This window comes from Macrotis lagotis, chromosome 4, assembly GCF_037893015.1.
Source record: "Macrotis lagotis isolate mMagLag1 chromosome 4, bilby.v1.9.chrom.fasta, whole genome shotgun sequence".
Classification (NCBI taxonomy): domain Eukaryota; kingdom Metazoa; phylum Chordata; class Mammalia; order Peramelemorphia; family Peramelidae; genus Macrotis; species Macrotis lagotis.
In genome coordinates, this window is record NC_133661.1 from 56,873,615 (window position 1) to 56,897,157 (window position 23,543).

At 36.7% G+C, this 23,543-nt stretch overlaps 1 protein-coding gene across 1 annotated transcript in view; it reads left to right on the forward strand.

The window, feature by feature from the left end:
* LRMDA (leucine rich melanocyte differentiation associated) overlaps positions 1-23,543 on the forward strand; it is a 1,329,142-nt gene that overhangs the window by 764,192 nt on the left and 541,407 nt on the right. Inside the window, exons 4-5 of the mRNA XM_074232911.1 lie at positions 631-770; positions 19,759-19,876. Of these exons, the coding sequence (XP_074089012.1) occupies positions 631-770; positions 19,759-19,876 (258 nt within the window). The remainder of the gene's footprint in view (positions 1-630; positions 771-19,758; positions 19,877-23,543) is intronic.

A 23,543-nucleotide genomic window follows, 5' to 3' on the forward strand; every position in this document is an offset into this window, starting at 1 on the left:
AAAGGGAGGGGATGGAATGTTGAGGTTAAAAAACAGTAAATAGACCAATTTCTCTGGAAGAGAGACCATGTAAAGGGGAAAGATATGAGATATTTCTTGAAAGATAGACTGCAGTCATATTGCACAGAACTTTAAATACCAAGCTAAGAAAATTGTATTTTATTCTATAGTCAGGGAAATGATGTCATTGAGCTGTGCTTTAGGAAGATTAGTTTTGCAGGTGAATGGATGGATACATGAATCAGAAAAGAGAGACTCTGGAAAACTAGAGTTCAATTGGGAGGCTGCTCTGCTTTGCTTAAGGTGGGAGATGATGAAGGCTTGTGTTAGAGTGGTCATTGTGAGGGGTATGAGTGGAGAGAAGGAAGTGGAGATAGAATGTGCATCTGTACACCCTTGATCCCTGATTAGATATTGTGGATGAAGGAGAAGGAATAATCATCCCAGAAATTTTGATGGCACTTTGAAAAAAAGCTCTATTCACCTTGTTCAGGCTAAAGCTCTGATATCTAGTTTCCTGGCATCAACATAGTGAATTTTGGCATGTTCCTGCTGGGTATGTTGGTTGAGGGTGGTACAGCAAATTATGACTTTCTCTTTCCTGAACTAGGATCCTTAATTCTTTGACACATCACAGATTTGGAGGAGCTGCTGGATCATTTGGCAGAAGCAACACCTGCCCTGGAGTATCTCAGCCTCTTAGGCAATGTGGCTTGTCCTAATGAACTGGTCAGCTTGGACAAGAATGAAGATGATTACAAGAGATACAGGTATTGTAATAATGGATTGAGAAAACAATGTCTTTCCAGAGGTTCTCGACCTTTGGGCTTTGTAGATGATTTCATAAATTTTTTTTAAATGTCTATATTCTCAGTGGGTTAAAGAACAGCCATAGAGGAGGACCAATGTCTCTTACTCACTAAAACTGAATTAAACTAAGAATGACAGGAAGCCATTGGAATTTCCTACTGATATTTTATATAGAAACTATGGCATAGTAGAGTATACTGTCGAGGTCAGGAATAGTATGGTTCAAATCCTATCAATGACCCTCTCTAACTCTGTGAAATTGAGCAAACCCCTTAATCTCCCTCAACTGCAAGAAGCTCTCTTGGACTTTATTTGCAAATCAAAGATGTATGAACCTATATTGGTAAGAGTTCCCTTAGTCCTATAATAGGCTTTTGCCTAGTTCAATTAAATCTTTGTATTTTATTTTAAAATTACTTTCTAGACTTACAGTGAGAAGGGAATGGCTTTTGTGAACTCCAATAGCAATTCTGGCCTTTACTACAAAGTCTAACATTTAATTATATGTGCCTTGTACTATTCTCTGATTTCTTTGTGTGTATTTGTCACAATTTCCCCCATCTCAGGAACCATGATGGTAAATTTCTTCTTTCTTGTTCTCTTCCTTCTTGTTCTTCTTGTCCTTCTTCCTCTTCCTCTTTTTTTCCTTCTCTTTCTTCTCCTTTTTTGTATACCTGGAAGATTTAGTAGTTACTTCATTGTTTGACTGCATTGCCTTGAAGCCTCCTTCTTTTCCTAATCCAATAATAGATTTTACTGAAATTATCCAATTGGATGACTAAAATACCTTCTTCTTAGTGTTTCCACAAAACAAAATAACTTAAGGAGGCAATAGATTTGGGGGTATCCCATTGATGGCTAAAAATGGGTCAAAGAGAGGACTGAGATGAACAGTAGATTCATACAGACTGAGCTAGGAAGGGGGTTTTAGAGATCATTTTGCTTAATCATCCTTTTTTATGACACCTTATTTTAATTTTATTGTTGTTATATTTAAGCTTTTTGCTTTTTTATATGACTATCACTCTTGGATACCAAAATCTACCAGACTTATGTAAAGCTGAACCGCCTGATATAATAAAGAAAGAAATGGTTAATAAAAATCAAAGGAAATTTTGACCATATCTAACAATGTATGCAATATTTTCTCCAAGTAATCCTCTACTCCTCTACCAGATGTAATAAGAACAGCTAGCATTTATATGGTTCTTTAAGGTTTGCAAAGTGTTTTACAAATAAGTTAATTTGTTTGACCCTCAAAATATTAGACACAATTATTATAATCCATTTTGCAGATGAGGAAAATGAGACAGACAGAATTAAATATCTTGCTCAGGTTCACACAAGTAATAAGTGTCTGAGGAAGAATTTGATCTTCCTGACTCCAAGCTCGGTGCTCTGTTTATCACTCTTTCTACTTTGCTGGCCCTAAGAGGAAAATATCTGTCATGTTCTTCTGGCCTCTCCCATCTCCAGACTATTATTGCTTTCTCAGTCATTCAGAATTAGACTTCTTTTAGTAATTTTTATATTTATATTGATGGAGTCATGATGTAAATTGTTCTATTTCTGCTTATTTCATTTTGTGTCAATTTATGAAAGTTTTTTATTTTTTTCTGAATTTTTTATAGTCTTCATTTTTATTAATTTTCTATTATGTTCATATGAAAAAGCTTGTCTAATCGCTTCCCAAATATTGGTTATTCTTTTTGTTCCTATTTCTTGTTACCACAAAAAATGCTTTGATGGAATTCATGTGGGTGTATATACACCCATATATGCATATATATATATCATATATAATGTATTTGTATATTATCTTCTTCCATCTTTGATCTCCTTGAGCTATATATCAAGTAGTAGAATCAGAAAGAAATGTTTCATCACTTTCTTGTATAATTTCAATTGCATTTCCACAACAATTGGTTCAATTAACAGCCTCACCAGCATTAAACTGCCTTCCTAAACCCTTCCATCACTATTTCCAGTTTTTTTCCTTTGTTTTCAATTTGCAGACTGAGAGGAAAAACATTAAAATTGTTTTAACTTGAATTTCCCTTATCAGTGATTTGGAAATTTTTGTATGGATATTAATTGTTGTTATTCAAAAATAATCATTCAGATTTTGATATGAATCAAGTCATTAATGTATAGCTCTTGATCTTAAATATTTGTCTGAATTTCCTATCTATTGGATAGCAAATTTTATCAATGATATGTCACTAGAACATCTCTTTTTATCCTGTCTACATTACTTTAATTCATGCAAAAAGTTTTTCAGCATTATGGTTATATAATGAAAATTGTACATCTTGTCTTTTATGACCATACCTATCATTCTTTATTCAAGAACTATACTCTTATTCATAGTTGTGAAAAATACTTATTCTCATTTTCTTCTATTACATTATCATTAACCTTTTGTATTCATATTAAAAATCCATTTGGATTTTATTGTACTATATGATGTAAGAAACTAGTCTAAATCTAACTTATGCCAATTCATTTTCCCAACAGTTCTTTTCAAGTAAAGAATCCTTTCCCCAAGAAGTTTATGTTCTTGGGTTTATCAAACCCAGGTGGTCCCCGACCAGGAACAGAACCAAGGACACAATTTTCTTTATTTTATAGATGAGGAAATTAAGCCACAGAAAAGTTCTATTCTATGTCTGGTTATTTAAAAGAACTGCAAGGAAAGAATTTTGAGTCAGGGTTTGAATGGATCGGTCATTATCTACTTAGCATTTTGTATAAGTTAACTATGGTTTCTTAAATCACTTAAGTTCAAGAAATCTTAGTTTATCTATAAAGTAGGGATAATAATCATAGCATATAATTGGGTGGTCTTTGAGGCTCCAATAAAATAATCTATATCATGTGTTTTATAATAATTTATCGAGAATTTGCTGTTATTTTCATTATTATTACTGAATTGCTAGTATTAGTACAAATTGTAAAAATGAGATTAAAATCTTTTCAAAAGGGAGGAGTAAGTATATTTAGGAAAGGATAAGGAGATAGAATGAGCTTTAACAGGAAGAAAGGGGTTAAGGAGAATACTGTATTTCTGTTCAAATATTCTTTGGCTTGCTTCACTTCAGTCCATCCTCCACACTGCTCCTAAAGGATCTACTTTCAGGGCAATTTTCACTCTTTCATTCTCTTCAATAAACTTAAGCTTTTAAAAGTCATAATAATCTAAATCCAATCTAGCTTTCCATGGTCATTAATACATTATTCCTCCCCCTCCCCACATTCTGTGTTGCAGTATCTATCCATACCTCATAAATAGCACTCTTATTTCCATCTCAATGGCCATTTTCCATGGCTGGAATGCACTTCTTCCTTACTTCTACTTAATGGAATGCTTTTTTTTTAATTCAAGAAACATCTAGCATAACTATCTACATTGAGCCATTCCTGATGCTCCCTGCTCTAGCTGCTAGTGCCCTCCCTTTCCAATTAGCTTGTGTTTAACTATTTTGCATTTATTCTCTTTATTCTGCATATACTTATGTATGTCTTCTGCAAATGCTTATATTTCATTTCTGTATACTCCTTTTCCCCCATCTGAAACTCCTTGCAAATAGGTTTGCTTTATTCATCCTGTTTTTATCCCTAGTGATTAGTACAGTCATTGCCATATAGATAGCAGGCATTCAGTAAATTTATTTGATTGATCTGGGCAAATTAGGAATAGGAGATGAGAGGATCAGTAAATCAGTGTGTTTATCCACTAATGCCTTCTAAGTGACTAGCTCCAGAGGTGGACTTTTCTAGTTTCTTTCTCTCTTCCTAATATCTGAGAAAATTCCTGTCTTTTTTTTTTAGCGCAAATGCAAGTTTCTAGCATATCATAATTTAGCTTCTGAAACCTGCTTAGCCATGGGTTTATGCTAAGGAAAAGGGCCTTAGGTTTCTGAAAAATATTTTCTCAACCCTTCTCCTGCATAGTGGGAAGTATGCCTGCCACCCAGATTTTACCCAGAGCACAATTGTGACGCCTCTATGTAAATTTATGTGACATTTTCACTCGAGAATTGTTTAAAAAATGAATGATCTTTCTACAGTTTATTGTTTTTCACTTTAAGTACATTTTCTGACAATATGTCCCCTATTAATCATTTAAGCAATAGTAGAGGCTTTAAAGAAGCTTATTCAGAAGCAAGAGCCCATGGTTCATTTAGTGCTGTCTGAAAAAAAAATCTTATTGATTGACATCCTCTCTGGTTATGTGATGTAATATTTATAATATGTCACTCTGCCATACATCAAAACAACAAGTATGTCTGTTGTTTCATTTCCATGGTAGATGCTGATTTCATAAAGGTCAAGCTAGTCTTAGGTCACATAGTGGCAGACCATTGGGTTAGAAATGGGAAGTGACTGAATTTATATAATCTATTGAAAACTGCAAGGAGGATGCTTTGGACTTTTCCCTCCCTCACCTTCATTTCCCCCCTTCCTCCTTCCCATCCCACCTTTCCCACCCCACCTCTCCACCTCCCTCTAACAGCATTGAATTTTGTTTTGTTTTTTGGCCTCCATGAGATAGGAAAATTAAAACTCCTTTTACACTGAATACACTTCTGAGCTGCTCAGTGGCAGTCTGCTGTAGGGAAGAAGGGAAAACTTTCTAGAATTTTCCCACAGACAATAGCTCATTATAGCTACTATCTGGGCATGTGTCATATTATTTGGTGATAACAATATACTGTTTCTACGGGTGAGAAGTCTATACTTATCTACATGTACACACTGGTATTATTTTTAATATTAATATTAAATGAAATTTAGTGATTAAAAGGAAAAAAAGGATTGATCATGTAATAAGAATAAGGGATAACTGAAGTAGAAAGACTTATCATTGTAGACCTGGCTTTAAAACATCTCTTTGATGTTTTCCATGCATGTGACTATGAAAAAGGAGTTTTAAACTCCTTGGGGCTCAATTTGCTCATCTGTAAAATTAAGAAGTTGGACTAGAAAGCTTGTGAGGCCATTCTAGCTCTGGATCTTTGATCCTTGTCATCTGTAGGATATCAGAAGAATTTGAAGAAGACACTACCTTCCCAGTCAAACATGTTAGGTGTACCCAATATCAAATTTAACCTGTGTCAAATATATGAGAGAACATGGCACAATATACATAGGATGGTCAAGTGTACCTGGATTGTGGTCTTCATCCCAGTGCCAGAATGATGGAGTATTGCTGGTAAATGAAGTTAGCTTGGGGGATAGAATGAAGCATGAAATAATCAGTCAATGTTTATTTTGTTTTTAATAGATATATACAATTTTATTTTAAATTTTGTTTAAATTTTGCACCCTCCAGACTAATCATATTGGATCCTTCTCTGTAACAAAGAAACGTAATCAAAACCAATTTGACCCAGTGTATATCACCTTGTAGAGAGACCTGTAGTCTCTCACTTTTCCAGAGCAGAGCTATCTTTTATCAACCGTACTTGCAGACTAAGATAGATCATTACAATTAATCATTGCTTAAAAAGTTCTTTTGATTTGCAAGGTTGTATTCATTATGTATATTGTTCCCCTCACTGAGCTTACTTGGCTCTGTATCAGTTTATATAAATTTTCCCATTTTTCTTTGACTTCCTCATATTTGTCATTTCTTATGGTGAAATATTATTCTATTATTTCCATATACCATAAAATGTTCAAGCATTCCCCAGTTGATTAGCATCCAAGTTTTCTACTCTTTTGTCAATGACAAAGAAAAAAAAAGACTGCTAAGAATATTCTGGTTTATATGGGACTTTGTCTAGTCATTGAGTCATTGTCATTGTCATTGAGTGAAAAGGAGGGAATAATTGCAAAATGAGCTGTTTGGAGCCATCTTCAAGTCCAGAATTGATTAATAAAGCTAGAATGGTAAATTCGGTTGTTCAAATAGGTAATATTTTCTCTCTCTTTCCCCTTTCTTTCATGTCTTCTATTTCAATTTAAATCAACAAAATATTTTTTAAAAATGTAAACTGTGTACAAGTTAAAAGAATTCTGAGATTCTATATCAAACTCATCAGATTAGAAAAGTTACTAAAAAAGAGGAAAATGACAAATATTTAAGGGACTATAAGAAAATATACCCTTTTACACATTGTTGGTTCAGCAATTTTGGAAAGCAATTTGGAATTGTGCCTTAAAAATGACCTAAAAATGATTCAACAAGACTGCTTACCCAAAAGGATCAAAGAAAGAAGAAAGTTTCCTATAGTACAAAATTATTTCTAGAAGCTTTTTTGTGGTAGGAAAGAAACAAATGAATGCCCATCAGTTGGAGAATGGGAACAAATTATATTTTATAAATCTAATTTTATGCTGTAAGAATTGAAGAAAGAGACAATTCAAAAGAAAATACAATCTGGGCAAACTTGTATGAATTGATGAAGACTAATGTGAGAAGAACAAGAACAATTTATATTATAACATTAGTGTTAGAAAAATAATCAAGTTTGAAAGACTTAGGAACTCTGATAAATGCAATAATCAACCATGATTCCCAAAGTATTTTTGATAAAACATATTCTTCATAATGAGACCAACAATTTTTGGACTTGATTAATACAGGAATTGAAGTTGGTTTCACTTGACTATAAGCATATTTGTTACAGTATCCTTCTTTAAAAGCCCCAACCCCAAGGAAGGGAGTAAGAGAAAAAAATTTCTTGATAATTGAAATAAATAAAAATTTTAAATTAATTATAAGTGTCTATTGTATGAAGAATGTACTAAGTAGTAGGTGAGATAATGAAGAGTAATTCCTGTTTTCATGGAGGCACCTGAGGGCTAAAGAAGATATGTTTGGGGGGAAATTTATTATTCATTAGTACCAATTCAGGGAAAATTTCATGGAAAAGGTGGCATTACAATTGGGCTTTAGTCTAGCTAGGAATTCAACATATGCACAAGATGAAGTAGAGAGAGAGAGAGAGAGAGCAGATCCCTTCTTCTCTAGATTATTAAAGTCATAAGAATCTGAACAAAGACATGTAGAACAGAAATACAAATGGAGGGTTGCAGCTTTTCTATAGGGAACAGAATATGTGGAGGGGAATAATGTAAGACAATCCAGAAAGTTGCAGTGGGGCAAGATCCAAGAAAACCTTTGCTACCCAGGGCAAGAGAAAGGGAAAGGGAGACAGTGGAGGTCAAAAACACATCCTCAGGCACAATTCATCTGATAGGCCTGGGAAGGGGGGCAAAAGTGAGTAAAGAAAGAGACAAGGAATAATTCTAGAGGCAGGATTAGAGAAGAATGGATAAATGAAAGAGGGGTGGTAGTAGAAGCAATGAGATAGAAAATTAATTTTGAGGAAATGCCTCAAAAGTCAAGAGAAGTGGCTGTCAAGGAAGAGGATGGAAGAGAAAGAGTGAGCAGTAAAGAGACAGAGGTATTGAACATAGATTACTGTTCAAGAAATTTTGCCATGTGAGGATGACAACTAGAGGATCTTTAAAAGGTGTAGAGAAGGGACAGCTAGGCAGTGCCATGGATAGACCACTGGCCCTGGAGTCAGGAGGACCTGAGTTCAGATCTGACCTCAGAAACTTAATAATTAACTAGCTGTGTGACCTTGGTCGAGTCATCTAACCCCATTGCCTTGCAAAAACACACACACAAAAAGGTGTAGAGAAATGTCATTGTTTAACACTGTGATGACAGTTATGGTAGTAGGGAGTAAAGCATAGAAACAGGAAAGAGAAATGAGAGAGAGAGAGAGAGAGAGAGAGAGAGAGAGAGAGAGAGAGAGAGAGAGAGAGAGAATGTTTGAAAGAGCCAAGGGGTAATAATAGTTAGAGGAGAAAGGAAATGGTCAAGGAGACAAGAAGGTTTAGCCAAGAAGAATGGAGAGATATCTTTCTCTGAAGCAGGAAGAAATAAATAGAGAATAGATGTTGATACTGGAAAATTTTGAGGAGTGAAGGAGGAAGGTTGGGTTAGCTCTCTTGAGACAGCCTCAATCTTATCAAAGAAGTCTTGGGATTACAGGTGTGGATATGGGTGGCGACTTCTATTTTCTCTCTTCACCCTGGGTTTTACTATTAAATAACTGTAGGCCTTATTTTCCTCATACTTCAAATGAGGGGATTAGCTTACTAAAGTCATTTGTAGATCTAACATTCTATGAATTCTTGTATTCTTATTTGTCTTCTTTCTTCTCCCTCCTCCTACCTCCCTTTTTTCTCCCCCTTTTCCCTCCCTTTTTCTTTCTCCTTTTCTTTCCTCCTCTTCTTCTCCCCTTTTCTCCCTCTTTCCCTTCTTCCCATTCTCTCCTCCCTTTCTCTGTCTCTGCCTCTGCCTTGTTTCCCTGCCACCCAGTGTGATGCTTGGTTTTCTTATAATAGCATTATTTTAAACACTCTATCCTCTGTTGATTTCCAACAGAGAGCAGATCAGGGCTCTGTCCAGGATCTGCAGCCACTCCATCAAAAAGGAATGGGAAAGGACACCCAGACTTCTGGGGTCTGTTTGGGGGCTACCCCCATTTCCCCACCCAGCCAGAGTAGTAAAAGTTGTGGCTTACAGAACACAGTATGCATTCTTCAGCTAATCTAAAATCTCAGCTTTGAAGATCAGAAGAAAGCAAAGGTCATGACCTAGAGATCAAAGTGACAGAAGCCAACACCATAATTGCCTGTTCCTTCGCTTGTCCATTCTCTGAGTTTGTCCTGTGGGTGTATTTTTTGCATGGAACACTTCAAACAGTTGTTAGGGAACTGCTAGAGAAATCATCTGGTCTTTGCCAGGCGATCATTAATGTAGTAGGTGAGCTCACCTATTCTCATTAGGGTGAGATAATTGTAATCTGTGTCTGCATCTGGAGCTATTCAGTTTGGAGTACTTACTTGTTCATTATTCTTTGGCCTCATTCTCAATTTTCTCAAATTCATTTATTTGGGCTGCATAGAGAAATAGGCATGAGGAGAAACAAGCATCCAATTCTGTTCTAAACATGTATTATGGACCTGCAGAATCATGCAGTTCTCCCCACGAAAGGGACCTCCTTGGAGAATAGGTTATCCAACCTCTTCCTTTTATAGATTAGGAAGCTGAGTCCCATGCCATGTTATCTCAGTGACAGAGCCAACCTTGAATCCAAATCTTCACTTTTAGTCTTGAAGTATAAACAGGCCATCACTGACTCTTCAATGCAAATATGTGGCCCTACGGGTTCAAAGAATCCAAAAACTGAAGAAAAGAAGCCTGACAACACCAAAAAAAAATGCCCTGGTAAGTCAGTTTCTTATTCCCCCTAGGCCAGGAAAATCCACATCATTGGCTGCTTGCCTGTGGAGCCTTGGGCTATTGCTGAAGAGAATCCACCAACAGCAGGGAAAGAAAGGTTAATGAAACACATCTCAAGATCTACAGTGTGTTCATCTTTTCCATGACTTTGAAGCATGATGGTGTGTGGCCTATTCCTCAGTGGGTGGGAGCAAAAGACAACATCATTTCTCTCAGGTCTTTTTTTGGAAAATACTAGAGCATCAGGGCTAGGACACTGAAACCAGTGTTTGGGGGTAGGAAGGTCCTCATCATGCTCCTGAATGGTTGATGTCCTCCTTGCTAATTCCTTTATTCATTCCTTTTCCTTGGCATTATTGTCACATGAAGGGAATATTCTAGGGAAATAGAGAGGAAAAAAAGGAGAAAAATAGACACACACACACACAGAGTCTGAGAGAAAGAGAGACAGGGAGAGAAAGACAGTCAAGAGATGGAGAAATAGAAGAGAAAATAACAAAGCACAAAGTAAAGGAGGAAAAAAACCCACAAAAGAAAAATCAGAGAAAGTAGAGGAAAGCAGAAAAAAAGAGGGAGAAGGAAGAAAAGAGAAAGAAAATCAATAAATTCAGCTTCCTTTGCTGAATTTGGAGAAGCTGAGCACCCAAGATGAGAGACAGGATCCTTTAAGCACCTTTCTGGAATTGACCCTCCTTGTGCTCTCCACCTTTGCCAGTAGTACCTTTTTTCCTAACAGCAAAGATTGGGGCCTCCCAAATGTCGGTACCAGAGGACTTAGGGATAAGCTAAGGCTGCAGCGGTGCCATCTCTAAACCCACAAGGAGCCCCTTTGGTGCTTAGATGTGGAAATGTAGATGGATCTCTTTTCATTAAGCCTGGCCCCAGCTTAACAAGCAGTTTTATAAATCTGGAGCTATCTCAGGGTGTCCCAGGATTTATAGATGGGGGCTCCTGCCATAAAGTAGTTTATGATGGCTGCCTTCTGTGTTATTAGTAGCTGTCTCTTCCTTCAACCACTGCTTTTGATAATAGTCTTAAAACACCCAGAATTACTTACCTGCAAGCCACATTCCCGATAGCCCCCGTTGACAGTCTGAATAAGTTTACTGCCCTTTTGTTGTACTTTACCTTCAAAACAAACTGATTGAACCATCAATAGCTCCTGGAAGCTGACAGAAGCATGTCATCTGGGCTAACCCCTGTGATAGCAGGTTATCTGGAAGAGTTAACCTTCGTGCATTGTTAACTGAAATGTTTTATGTACTATGCAACTTTGGGATGGTGCTGTGATAACCCCAGTAACTAAGTAATACATCACAGTAAAGAGATTTTGGTGCCACAAATAACCGGGGATTAAATTTACAAGGGTTGAATTGATATTGTAAAAGCCTTCATTCTGAGGCTTCAGTAATCCCTCCTTGTATTTTTATGGCAAACTGGCCTCACCAACAGGATTCAAGCTTTTGGCTTTTGACACCCTGATATAGACCAGCACTAAGAAAAACAGATTTCCCAAATCCAGAGGGGGAAAAATTCAGATGGGGGAAAGCTCCCTGGCTGAGAACTTGTCCTCAGAATTGTTGAAGCAGGTTCTGACTTGACAGGGGCTTCAGGGATCTCATGGGAATCACTCATAGGTTAGTTTTAGTTGATGGCATCTTTAAGCAGTGCCAGCTGAGGAAGCAAAGTTTGCTGTCAGCCCTAACTTTCTCCACCTCTATTTACCTCTTACATTCCCTTTTCCACTTTTAACCCCCCTTCTCATAGGTGCAGAGCTCTTGTGCTGTGTTTGGGTAAACTTTCTCCTCTCTTCCCCCTTATCCTAGATCTGAGGTTCTTGACCTGGGCTCTGTGGATAAATTTCAAAAGGAATCTGGGCAAAATTACCTCTTTATCTTCACTAATTTAGCATTGTCTTCAAATATTTAAAAATATTCTTCTAAAAGAGGCTATAAATTTTACTTGACTGCCAAAAGGGTCCATAATAAAAAGGGGTGCAGGACCCAATTCTAGGAGGAAGTTCAGACAATCCAATAATTTATACTAAAAGTGACTAACCTCATTTGTCTACTAGATAATTATAAAAGAACATATTTGAATAGTGTCTCAACTCAAAGTAATATATTTCTAATAATTAATATTTAGAAACTTTGGGCAAGGAGACATTTGTGGGTAGGTACTGTTTATGTCACAGCATAATAATGACTTCCTACTTTATTTCCACTTTGGAATAAAGCTGATTAAGATTTGGCCCTAGGCCTTGAGCCCTAAGGTAAGTCCTAGGGATATAGCTTTTTTTTTTACCTTGGAGGGGTGACTTTCCCTTTCTAGATCTCAGTACCTGGTAAAGGGTTTGGGTTAGATCTTGAAAAAATTCCTTCCAGTCTCACATTTTTATGAGATATCAATTAGACATAAACTGCTTAATTTTAAACTCTGTTAAAATGCAACAAGGGAGAACACCCTCACTACTGTCCACAAACCCCAACCATCACCATTTCTATCTCTCCTTTGATTTCAGGGCTCCTTTGATTCCAGAGTCTGCTGATTTGACAATGCTCTCTCTGTTGTCATCTTGGTTCCTGCCAGCCTTATGAAGGCATCTTTCATTCCATCATTAAACATTTGCTGATTTTCTAATACTGATGTTTTCTTCACCTGAATATTCATCTTTTCCCACCCTACACTTAGTGGGTGTCTTTACTCCTTTAGCCCATCAGCACTGACATATCATTTCCGTCTATACATGTCTTCATTTGAAGGAATCTGTTGTCATTGGGTCTTTGCTGCTAGTAACTGAAGATGGAACTTTTCCTCTGTCACTGACAGACTCTGGGAGAGTCATGGGAGATGATGGAAAGGACAGTTTGGAAATGTAGGCAAGATCTTCGGGCTATGTTTGAGTTTAAATAGGAATGGACAGTGGAAAAAGGGAGAGGTTTAGAAGAAAAACAGGCCAAGAGGAGAATTTGGAAAGGGAAAAAAAAATCTGGAAAAATATTTTGGTTCAAAGGGATCATCAATTTAGAACTAGAAGGAATTGTAGAGATCATGTTATACCTTTCTTAGTTTAGAGATTAAAAAAAAAAAGGAAGCCCAGAGGAATCATATAATTTGCTTTAGGTCACACAGGTAAAAGACACTGGTTTTGAAGCCAGTTCCTCTCACTCTCAGTTCAGAAGTCTTTCTAGTGTAGAACTTCCATAAGGAAAGGTAGAAAGCTTAAGGAATTTTTGTGCATTTTGATCTTAGAAATAAATAGCTGAGGCAAAACACCATGCAAGTTATCTCTTTTTTGGTGAACAGTAATCTCTAGCTTTGAGGTTATCTTTACTTTGACCTCCAGCTCTGACAATTCAGTTCAACAAACATTTATTAAATGCCAACAGCCCATTTCTTTATGTGTGACCACCTGGACCAGTGAAATACTCTTATCTTTTCTTTTCCTTTTCTTTTTTTCCCCTTTCTTCTTCCCCTCCCCTCCCCTTCCCTCCCTATGTATCTCTTTTGACCTAGAAATACTTCTATTATGTTTATATCCCCAAAAGATCAAAGATAGAAGAAAAGGGTATGTGTAACATATATGTATATGTACACATAAGCAAACATGTATATATGTATATAATTAATATATATGAGGAATATATTCATAGCAACTTTTATAATGGCAAATAACTAGAAACTAAACAGGTAATCCTCAGTTTGGGGAATGAGTGAACACATTATGATATATGAATATAATAAAATACCATTATGTCACAAGAAATGACAAAAAGGATGATTTCAGAGCAACCTGGGAAGGTTTATGTGAATTGATGCATAGTGAGTAGAGCAGAAGTAAGAAAGTGAGTGATATTATACCAACAACCTTGGAAAGACTTTCAAAGTCCACTGTGAACATTTTAAGAACTCTACTTAATGCAATGTCCTACTATGATTTTCACCCCCTGACAGAGAGTGATTACTTAAGACAGAGGTAGCTATTCAAAATTGATTTGTTTTGCTTTATTTGTTACAAGAATTTTATTTTTCTCTTCTTTTTTTTCTTTTCTTCCCAAGTGGAGAGGTTGGTGGTAGAGAGATAGAAAAATTGTGGGGTTTTTTTAATTGAAAAAAAAAGAAAAGGGAAAAGGAGGAGAGGTGAATAGTGAAATATCAACAAAACTGAACTATTTGTCATTTATTACTGGTGTGCTACCCAATCACATCTTCATGACTTATTTCATGTCATCTGCAGTAACGTGCTAGTAAATTTTACAATGAGTTCTTTCCCCCAAAAAATGTGTATGTGGGACACACTTTTAAGTTTAGTATAGATTATCAACATTTTCTCTATCACTTTAAATCTAGATGGCCAGCAAAATAATCAAACCTTGATTTATAGTTGTAACCAATTTCAAAAATCTAAGAACTCACAATGAAAATAGTTTGGCTACAAGTGGATTACAAACTGGCTCCAGCATAACCCATCTCTACTACTAGAAGTGGATTCTCTTCCCTTTCTCCCACCATCTCTGACTGCTTAAATTTCTCCTTTCCTTCAAGACTGAACTATGGTGCAATTTCTTAATATGAAAACTTTCCAGATCCCCTTAGAGTTCTCCAAGAGCTCCTTTTTATTTTTCAGATTTCTGCTTTGGGGTTTTGTTATTATTTGTGCAAATGTAAGCTCTGTGAGGGTCTGTAATTCATTTAATCTCTATATCTACCACAATTTAGTGTTTTGTTATGCACATAAAAGTCCTTTATTAAGTACTTTTTTGTATTTAAGTAAATCAAATTTACTGCCCAGTGATTAGACCATTTGTGAAGAGGCTAAATGGATGCCTTCAAGTCTTTTTTCTTTCCCATGGAAAAGTCTGTGGTTTCCTGTTTTGTTTTGTTTTTTTCCCTATGATACTTCTTAATGCACTTAACTGATGAACATTTATTAAATGACTACTATATCCTCAATTGTTTCTTAAACTATATTGCTAGAGCTCTAGGAATGCCATGGTTTTTATTATTTGCTGCCTTAGTCAATTATTTTCTGCCATCATAGAGATTGTAGCCTAGCTGAGGAGACAAGATGAGCATATGGATCAATTAGATAGTAATTTAATGGTAAACTCTGTGGGACAGACTTTAAGTGAAGGAAGATTTTGAGAACAGGAAGAGTTAGAGTAGTCACAGAAAGTCTTTCACATAGGATGTGACTTTCAGATTGAATCTTGAAGGATGGAAAAGGTTTTAGAAGTCAAAGGGGAAGAAGGAGAACATTGGAGTCAACTTTTCCCTTTTGGTTTGAGTGCCTATATCTCGTTCCTACCTTCATCAACATTGCCATAATTGCTGATATGATTGAGAGTGTTGGGATAGTGCACAGTTTTTTGGAAATCTGTCTTAGGGAAGATGGGAGAGAGAGAGAGAGGGAGGGAGAGAGAGAGAGAGAAAGAGAGAGAGAGAGAGAGAGAGAGAGAGAGAGAGAGAGAGAGAGAGAGAGAGAGAGAGAGGCTAAGTTATCACCTACTCTCTCATCCATTTCCCCTTCCTACCCCCACCACCCCCAAAGGAGATTCTGGTAATGTATCCAGTTGCCGAATCTATCACGTAACTTGTCAGTAACTATTAGATAGCAGAAGACATTTCTATTCCCATCCTTGTTTCCATGATAGATGCCACCCAGCCTCATCTAACATGGAGAGAACATGGTGTTTTATGAAATAACACCAACTCATTGAACCCACCCTGGTGGTAATTTCCATTCTCTTCTCTCAGTAAGTCAAACAATTTCTGCTAGAACCAACCCAGTTAACTGAAAATTCATCACTGTAGACATTCTTTTCAATGATGCAAATTACAACTATCCTACTTGGCTTTTGTAGACTATTTTCATGGATTGCTATTGTCAGAGAAATTCATCATCTGATGACTGACATAAGGTGGTGAGCGTCTCTAAAAATAAGTCTTGTCATCAGGCCACATGTATTAAAATTATTTTGGGCCTCTATCTTTCCATTTTTATGGTGTTTTATAGAATAAAGAGTACACTGGACTTGACATTGAGAAACACTTAAATTTGAATCCCACCTCTGACAATAGCTGTGCAACCATAAAGAAGTTATCTCTCTGCATCTTACTTTTTTAATTTGTAAAATTCATATTTGTAATGCCTACCAGACTGGGTTGTTGTTGGGTACCAATGAGATTATGTGTTTTTGTAAATCTTCAAGAATTACATAAATATCCACTATTTTTGTTATCATTAGTGTTTGTAGGCCCAGCTAGAGCACATTATCTGGCCTAGTTTGAAAGAATCCAGAGTCACTGTCTTACCATTCTGAGATATCTGTGCAGGCTTGAGGAGAGTTATTAGCTAAAAAGGACAAGGATAAAATTAAATCAATTAAAGTTTGGTTCTAGAAAGAGAAATCCCATTCAAAGTAACCTCAGACAGTATATAAAGTACCTGGGAGTCTATTTGCCAAGGCAGATTCAGAAACTTTTTGAAAACAATTATAAAACACTTCTCACACAAATTAAATCAGATTTAAATAACTGAGCAAAAACATCAACTACTCATGGGTAGGTCAAGCTAATATAATAAAAATGACAATTCTACCAAAACTAAACTACCTTTTTAGTGCCCTACCAATCAAAATTCCAAAAAATTACTTTAATGAGTTAGAAAAAATTGTAAGTAAATTCATATGGAGAAATAAAAAGTCAAGAATTTCCAGGGATTTAATAAAAAAAGTGCAAAAGAAGGTGACTTAGCCTACCTGATCTAAAATTATATTATATTATTAAAGCATCAGTCATCAAAACTGTCTGGTATTGGCTAAGAAATAGAGTGGTGGACCAGTGGAATAGACTAGGTACAATAACAGGAAATAATTATAGTAATGTGCTATTTGATAAACCCAAAGAGTCCAGCTATTGGGATAAAAACTCTCTCTGATAAAAACTGCTGGGAAAATTGGAAGTTAGTATAGAAGAAACTAAGATTAGACCAACACCTCACACCCTTTACCAAGATAAGGTCCAAATGGATAAAGGATTTAGACATAAAAAAAATATTATAAGCAAACTAGAAGATCAAGGACTAGTTTACTTGTCAGATCTATAGAAAGAGAAGCAGTTTATGAGTAAGGAAGAGATAGAGAACATCACTAAAAACAAACTAGATGATTTCGATTATATTAAATTAAAAAAGTGTTTGCACAAACCAAGATCAAAAGAAATGTAGTAAACTTGGAAACAATCTTTATAACTAATGTTCCTGACAAAGGACTCATTTCTAAAATATACAGAGAACTGAGTCAAATTTTTAAAAAAAATCCATTCCCCAATTGACAAATGGTCAAAGGATATGCAAAGGCAATTTACAGATTAAGGAGATCAAAGCAATCCATAGTCATATGAAAACTTGCTCTAAATCATTAATTATTAGAGAAATGCAAATTAAAGCTTCTCTGAGGTACCACCTCACATTTCTCACACTGGCAAATATGACCAGAAAGGATAATGATCCTTGCTGGAAGGGTTGTGGGAAATCTGGGACACTATTACATTGTTGGTGGAGCTGTGAACTCATCCAACCTTTCTGGAGAGAAATTTGGAACTACTCCCAAAGGGCAACAAAAATGTGCATACCCTTTGATCCCCTTTGATCCAGCAATACCACTACTGGGTCTATACCCTGAAGAGATGATGAAAAAGGGTAAAAGCATCACTTATACAAAAATATTCATAGCAGCCCTGTTTGTGGTGGCAAATAATTGGAAATCAAGTGAATTGGGGGATGGCTTAGCAAACTGTGGTATATGTATATCATGGAATACTATTGTTCTGTTAGAAACCAGTAGGGATGGGAATTCAGGGAGAGATTTGCAGGAACTGATGCTGAGTGAGATAAACAGAACCAGAAAAACACTGTATACCCTAACAGCAACATGGGGGTGATGATCAACCTTGAAGGTCTTGCTCATTCCATCAGTGCCATAATCAGGGACAATTTGGGGCTGTCTGCAATGGAGAATACCATCTGTATCCAGACAAAGAGCTGTGGAGATTGAACAAAGACCAGGGACTATTACCTTTAATTTAGGAAAAAAACTGATATCTGATTATCTGATCTTGCTATCTCTTATACTTTATGTTTCTTCCTTAAGGATATGATTTCTCTCATCACATTCAGTTTGGATCAATGTATACCCTGGAAACAATGCAAAGACTGAAAAATTGCCTTCTGTGGGTTATCGGAGAAGGGAAGTAAGATTAGGTGGAAAATTGTAAAACTCAAAATAAATAAAATCTTTTAAAAATAAAGTTTGGGGGTGGCTAGGTTGCACAATGGATAGAGCACCAGCCCTGGAGTCAGGAGTACCTGAGTTCAAATCCAGCCTCAGACACTTAATTATTACCTAGCTGTGTGGCCTGGGCAAGCCACTTAACCCCATTTGCCTTGCAAAAACCTAAAAAAAAAAATAAAGTTTGGTTCTATCAGCATTTTGGTTATTATTACTGTTATTATAAACATCAAGAACAATAATGATAGCCAGTGGTGATAGAGGGTTTACAGGTTTGGAAAGTGCTTTAGATAGCTTATTTTATCTGAGCCTCACACTAACCCTCTGAGATTAGAACTGTTTTTATCCTGACTTTACAGATGAAGAAACTGAGGCTGAGAGTACTTGTGACATAACCCTGTATATACATGCTTCCTGCTTATAATGTCCCATTCTGATTTTCTGAATCAACCATCTGAATTTAGGACTCCTTTAAAATTATAGCGCTTACTTATGGGGCTTGCAGCAAGAGACAACATAGATGAAAGGATAAGAAATTTAAAGTTGGAAGGAATTTAGACCCCCTCCTTTTACAGATATAGAGACTGAGGACCAGAGAAGTTTTAAGTAACTTGCCTGGTGTCACATTATCCAAGACAGAATTTGAACCTGGATTTTCATATATTGTAATGGGAAAAGATCCCTGGATTTAGAATTAGGAATCTGTGGTTTAAATCCCAATTCTAACTGGCATGAACTATGACCATGGAGAAATCAGTTTCCTCATCTAAATAATGGACATAGTACTGGAGTTATGACCAGGAAAAAAACAGACACTTTGCGAATCTTACAAGGCCATCTAAATATAAGTAACACTTATTTTTATAACTGGATGTTAGTTGATTTCTTGTAATAAGACAGGTGAGGCCCTTGGAAATGACCATGGTTGAAGCATATTCTTTATCAGTGTGTCATGGGGGGAAGGTTTTTTTTTTTTTTTTAGTGTTTCATGGCTAGGTGGGGTGAGAAGTCTGGGTCCTAAAGCAATAGAAGACAACATAATGCTTATTCTTCCATGAGCTGTTCAACTGTTGTGTTATATGTGTCTGTGTGTATGGGTTTTATAGTTGCGTGTATGTAAAATATAGTCATTTGTATGAGTGTAAACAGAAAAGTCACATGTTTGTATGAAGGGTAGTCATTTACCCAGCATGTGGGTATTATTAGGGCTATTTTTCAAGGAAGGTTTCCTCAGCGGGTAAGTGGGCATTTTGTTAACTTTTGAGCAAATGAAAGAGTACCAAAAAACCCAGTAATAGTCTGATTCAACTTCTGGGGCATTGGGGGCTGGCCTGAGAAGGTTATCTTACCTGTCCTCCCGAGTGACCTCTGGCTTTTCCATTCTAGATGCTTTGTTCTGCACAAGCTGCCCAATCTGAAGTTTCTGGATGCAAAGAAAGTCACCAAATTGGAGCGTGAAGAGGCCCTGGTGAGAGGCAAATTCATGAAAGTAGTGAAAGCCAAGGTAAGTAGGCCCCAGGCCTTCATTATCATGGCAGCATTGGCTTCAGACTGGTATGTCTTGTGTTTTATATCATATACTAGGTCCTGAATCTTGTGAAGTCCTGGATAGTCATGTGTTCTAATCAACTGGAAAAGAAGGACCCATATTGGGTCAAGAGAGCTCCTCTCCTGTGGTAACTTGGAAGGTGATAGGAAAATAAAGGGAAATGTCATCAAAACATTCTTGGCTGTACCATATAATTAGTTAATATGTCAAGTCTTTGTTGCACTTGGATCTAAAAGTAATTCAGTAGACCTCATTCATGAGGTGGTCTCATCTGTTAAGTCCATCTAGCAGCCTGTATTTCGAAGACAACTTTGAGAGACTGACGAGGGATGTGCTTTCTCTAGGAGGGAGGACTTTTTGGCTCTGGAGAGAAGATTGGGGTATTGATCAGGCTTCTGCTCTCTCTGGGGTGGTTAGAATTTTACTGGTCCCTCGAGATTGGGACCCTTCTATTCCAAAGCTATCAGAGCAGCCAAGAGAATGATTTTCCTCTGTCCAGAGGTTAAGACACAGCAGCTTCTCTCTGAGATAGAACTGGAAGAGAAGGCAATTTTTTCTGACAATTTGTCCCCTGGCTGATATGTGCTACCCACATGTGACTCTTCAGAGTATACATAGATGGCATTTATTGACCTTTTCTTTACTAGCTGACTCTGAATGAGACACAGAAATTTAATGTGGTGTCATCATAATGACAATACAGATGAGACAGGAGAGAGCTGGCCCTATGTCTAGAATTCAGATACAGGAAGATTTTTAAAAGACAGGCTAGATGATGGGGATCTGACTGGTTTAGGTGTAAAAAACAGAGTGGGGGGTGGAGTTGAGATCCAAGTAATATTCATTCCTGCCCTGGAGCTCTGTAGCATAAGACCAATTGTCTCTATTAAGTCCAAGTATGTCTAAAGGACTGTGGTTTAGAGAGCTAGCTTAAATGCTTTTATAATAATGCTTAATAATAATGCATAATGCTTAATAAATACTTGTTGATTGATGGATTAGAAAGAGAACTACTTATAAATGTTATCCATTTTCATTTTAGGAATCTAAATAGTTCAGTTGATAGTTAATTTTTTTATCTCTCTAATTTGTAATTATAATCAAGGGTAGAAAACTTTCTTCTTTAGGTTGTATTTTCACTTCAAATCTATGAGCCTCAACATATTTGGGGTTTCTATTTCTTCTGGATAAAAATATTAAAGATAATGTATTTTACAAGGTGTGTGTGTATGTATGTATGCATGTATGTGTGTATATACATAATACTGCTAAATCAATGCATTGTTAGACCTGTAAAATTTTAGCATATTCCATAAATTCAGATCAAATCATTTTATAAATGTGAATTTATATTTATATATGTATATATATATATATATATATATAAATGTTCACACTTTTTCTCACCATGACATAGGTTTGACATGTTGTTTACTGGTGCCTTCATTTATCTCAGCTTTTATAATTCCCACCAAATAAAATAATTTAATTCTTAGCTTTTTTTGTGAAAAGATTCTGGAGACAAGCTGATATTATGAACTTCAGCAAAGAAGTGGGTGAAATACATTGTGTTTCTGCCTTTGTAGTCATCCTGTTTTTGTTTTTTCTTTCTTTTTCTTGCCTTCATTTACACATCCTTTAAAAAAGGATAAAAAGATCAATATTCCTCTGGCTCCAAGTTAATGCTGACATGCAAAGATCCTCATCTTGGCTGAAAACATGGGGGCAAGAACTGTTTCTCTGTTTCTCTGTTTCTCTGTTTCTCTGTCTCTGTCTCTGTCTCTCTCTGTCTCTCTCTGTCTCTCTGTCTCTCTGTCTCTCTGTCTCTCTGTCTCTATCTCTGTCTCTCTCTCTGTCTCTCTCTCTCTCTCTCTCTCTCTCTCTCTCTCTCTCTCTCTCTCTCTCTCTCTCTCTCTCCTCTCCCCCCCTCTCTCCCCTCACCCCCGAATAAAAGACTTTTCTAGAAACTCAAAACTCAAGGATGTTGGGTACAACAGCTCTTCAGACTTACCAATTAGTCTGTCTGAATGAGGAGTTCTAACATCCCCCACCAACCACATATGGCTTGAGCTGCTCATTAATTTGTTAAAGGTAGGGGGGGAGGGAAGGGAGGAAGAACAACAACCTACAAAGCAGGAGTCTGTTAACCATCGAAGTGTAGATGATTCCTGTTTTGTAAATTTTCAAAACTGAGACCTTAGAGATCATCTCATCTGACCCTACTTGTTGTAACAAATCCTTTCCCAAGGCTAAACACTTAGCCAAGGTGACAAATCTAGCTTTTCAGACCTCTATATTGTGCTATATTTTCCCTGGAGATGTCTGGGCCTTTGATTACATATTAGACCTTTTCTTCTAACTTGACTATACATTACTTTTCTTTTTTTTTTATTTTTAGGCCATATTTTAATTTGGGAAAAGTCACCTTTAGATCCAAATAAATTAGCAAATGGGTATTAAAAGGAACTTCTAGGGATTGTTTTTTCCATTTTTCCTTATATATAAATTCCTGACTCTTCCTGGCTATAAAACAACACATAGAGACATAAGCGTTCCTAGAGGCATCCTAGGGTTGGTACAGAGGATCTTTCAATATACTTTGAGGCCACCCATTACTATTTCTCTTCTCCCTCTTATTAGAGGAAGAAAGGGATGGGATTGGAAGATTTCAGGGTTTGGAGTTAATTCTGTGGTTACTGCCATGGTAGCCTGGAGCAAGGACAGAGAGCAGGTTCCCAGAGAGTCAGGAAAAACTGGTTTCAAGTCTTTCCTTTGACATATGCCAGCTGTGTAGTCATGAACAAGTCATTTAACCTCAATGCCTCAGATAACTCTCCCAGACTATATTGCAACTTGAGATCTGCATCTGTGGAGGGAGTTTTTATGCTGTGCATTCACTACACAGATGAAATCATGTGTCTTGACCTCATTCTTCTCAACTTCCCTCCCCTCCCTGCAAAGGCAGGGATGATGGCACTGTGGGGGGAGGTGCTAGAGTTGGAGCAGGAAGATCTATATTCATATCCAGTCTCAGAAATTTCTTAACTGTATGACCTTGCACAAGTCACTTAATTTCTGTTCACCTCAGACTCCTCAATTATTAAATGAATATATTAAAAACACATACATCACTGGATTGTTTTGTGGTTCAATGAGTTAACATTTATCCCAAAAGGTGACTATATAAATGCTTACTCCCTTTTCTTGCTATTAACTCCCCATTGCCCCCAAAGTGAGTGTGACATGTAAGTATATGTTCACAGAGGTGTGTGTATTCTTGGAGTAGGTTTATAAAAAGAGAGCAATTTCCAGGGAATGTACTGAGCACTCTGGGTAAAGGTCTATTTTTCATAACAAAATCAGAATTTGCAGTTGGCTTCTGTCCCTTCTGAGGCAGGAGAGGTATGTTAATGCTTATTCAGCAGAAAATGCTGATGAATGATCAAAAAGGCTATGATTTGGGAAGCTGTTTTCATTTTATTTATGACATAAAATATTTGGGAGAGTGGAAAATAAATTCTCCAATCACACCCTTAACCCAGGAAAGCACGGATACTGAACTGTCTGAGCATCTTTGGTTGGCACAAATACTCCTTTGCTGCCCTCCCAAAAAACAGGAATT